At 43.7% G+C, this 1093-nt stretch overlaps 1 protein-coding gene across 1 annotated transcript in view; it reads right to left on the bottom strand.

The window, feature by feature from the left end:
- MLF2 (myeloid leukemia factor 2) overlaps positions 1-1093 on the bottom strand; it is a 5334-nt gene that overhangs the window by 2472 nt on the left and 1769 nt on the right. Inside the window, exon 3 of the mRNA XM_009076224.1 lies at positions 23-76. Coding sequence (XP_009074472.1) covers positions 23-76 — 54 coding nt within the window. The remainder of the gene's footprint in view (positions 1-22; positions 77-1093) is intronic.

Consider the following 1093-nt stretch of genomic DNA (forward strand, 5'->3'; position numbering starts at 1 on the left):
CTGGTTTATGGAAGGTTCTTACCATGTTTCCAATCATGTCGTTCATCATCCCAAACATATCTATAAAGCCACCTGCCTGATAAAAAGGAAAAGAGAACACAAGAGTAGTCAGCTTGGAAAGATACATGAGGAAAGAACAACAAGCAATCTGCAAGGGACAAAAAACCTGCTGCCTAAGAAGAACTTTGATATTTTCCCCTTCTTTCAGCAGTGCAGAAAAAAATCCCCAAAATCTGGGGTTGCTGCTGTGAGAGGCCAAAAAAAAAATGAACTGTTTTGTTTCAACAATGTACCCAAGTGCAGTATACCCAGATGTGTCTGCCAAGATTATGATTCTCAGGCCTTGCAGTGCCAAAGAATGGGCTTTGCCTGGGACATGTAGATAGGGAGTAGACACGACAGCTGCCTCATATGAGGAGTTCAGTATGTGAGAATGTGCTGTCACTATCACTCCCACTTTGCCCAAAAACTGTCACAAGAGGACCCTGATAAGGACTGAATATCAAGGCCTGTGGGGAGGGGGGGTGGGGCAAGTGCCCTTACCCTGGTCTGCAAACTGCTGCAGTTAAGCCATAAAGGGGAATGGACCTGTAAGCACAAAAGCAGTGAGCTGACACCCCCCAGGTGTAAGATCGCACCCCCACCAAAGCAGACGGATCAACAGGATGCTGCTGGATCCGTGGTGGTGACTATACTTTCCTTTTTGTAATATTGTTTGCATATTTCCTTCTTCCCTTCTTTCCCCCTTTTCTATCTCTCTCTTTGACACTAATAAAACAACTTACAGTTTTGACTACCAACATCTGACATTGTTTGTGTCTTAATATTACCCTGGGTGTATTTGATCCTAAAACCCCTCCACTTCTGTGGTTGGGACAGCTGTTCTCTCCATTCTCTCAGGCTGCATTGCCCAAGTGTTCTGGCAAAGACTGTTCTTTCAGTTTGGATCCAACTACTGAACATGATGGTGTTTCTGAGTCTGAGCATTCAGCAAAGAGAAGGAATCTTAGCACGTGCACTAACAGTGATCTTAATGAAGTTTCCACCAATTGTATTCTTTCTAGCCTAATAACAAATTTTCTTGTTTTCCCTA

Source organism: Acanthisitta chloris, unplaced genomic scaffold (assembly GCF_000695815.1).
Source record: "Acanthisitta chloris isolate BGI_N310 unplaced genomic scaffold, ASM69581v1 scaffold17746, whole genome shotgun sequence".
Taxonomy (NCBI): domain Eukaryota; kingdom Metazoa; phylum Chordata; class Aves; order Passeriformes; family Acanthisittidae; genus Acanthisitta; species Acanthisitta chloris.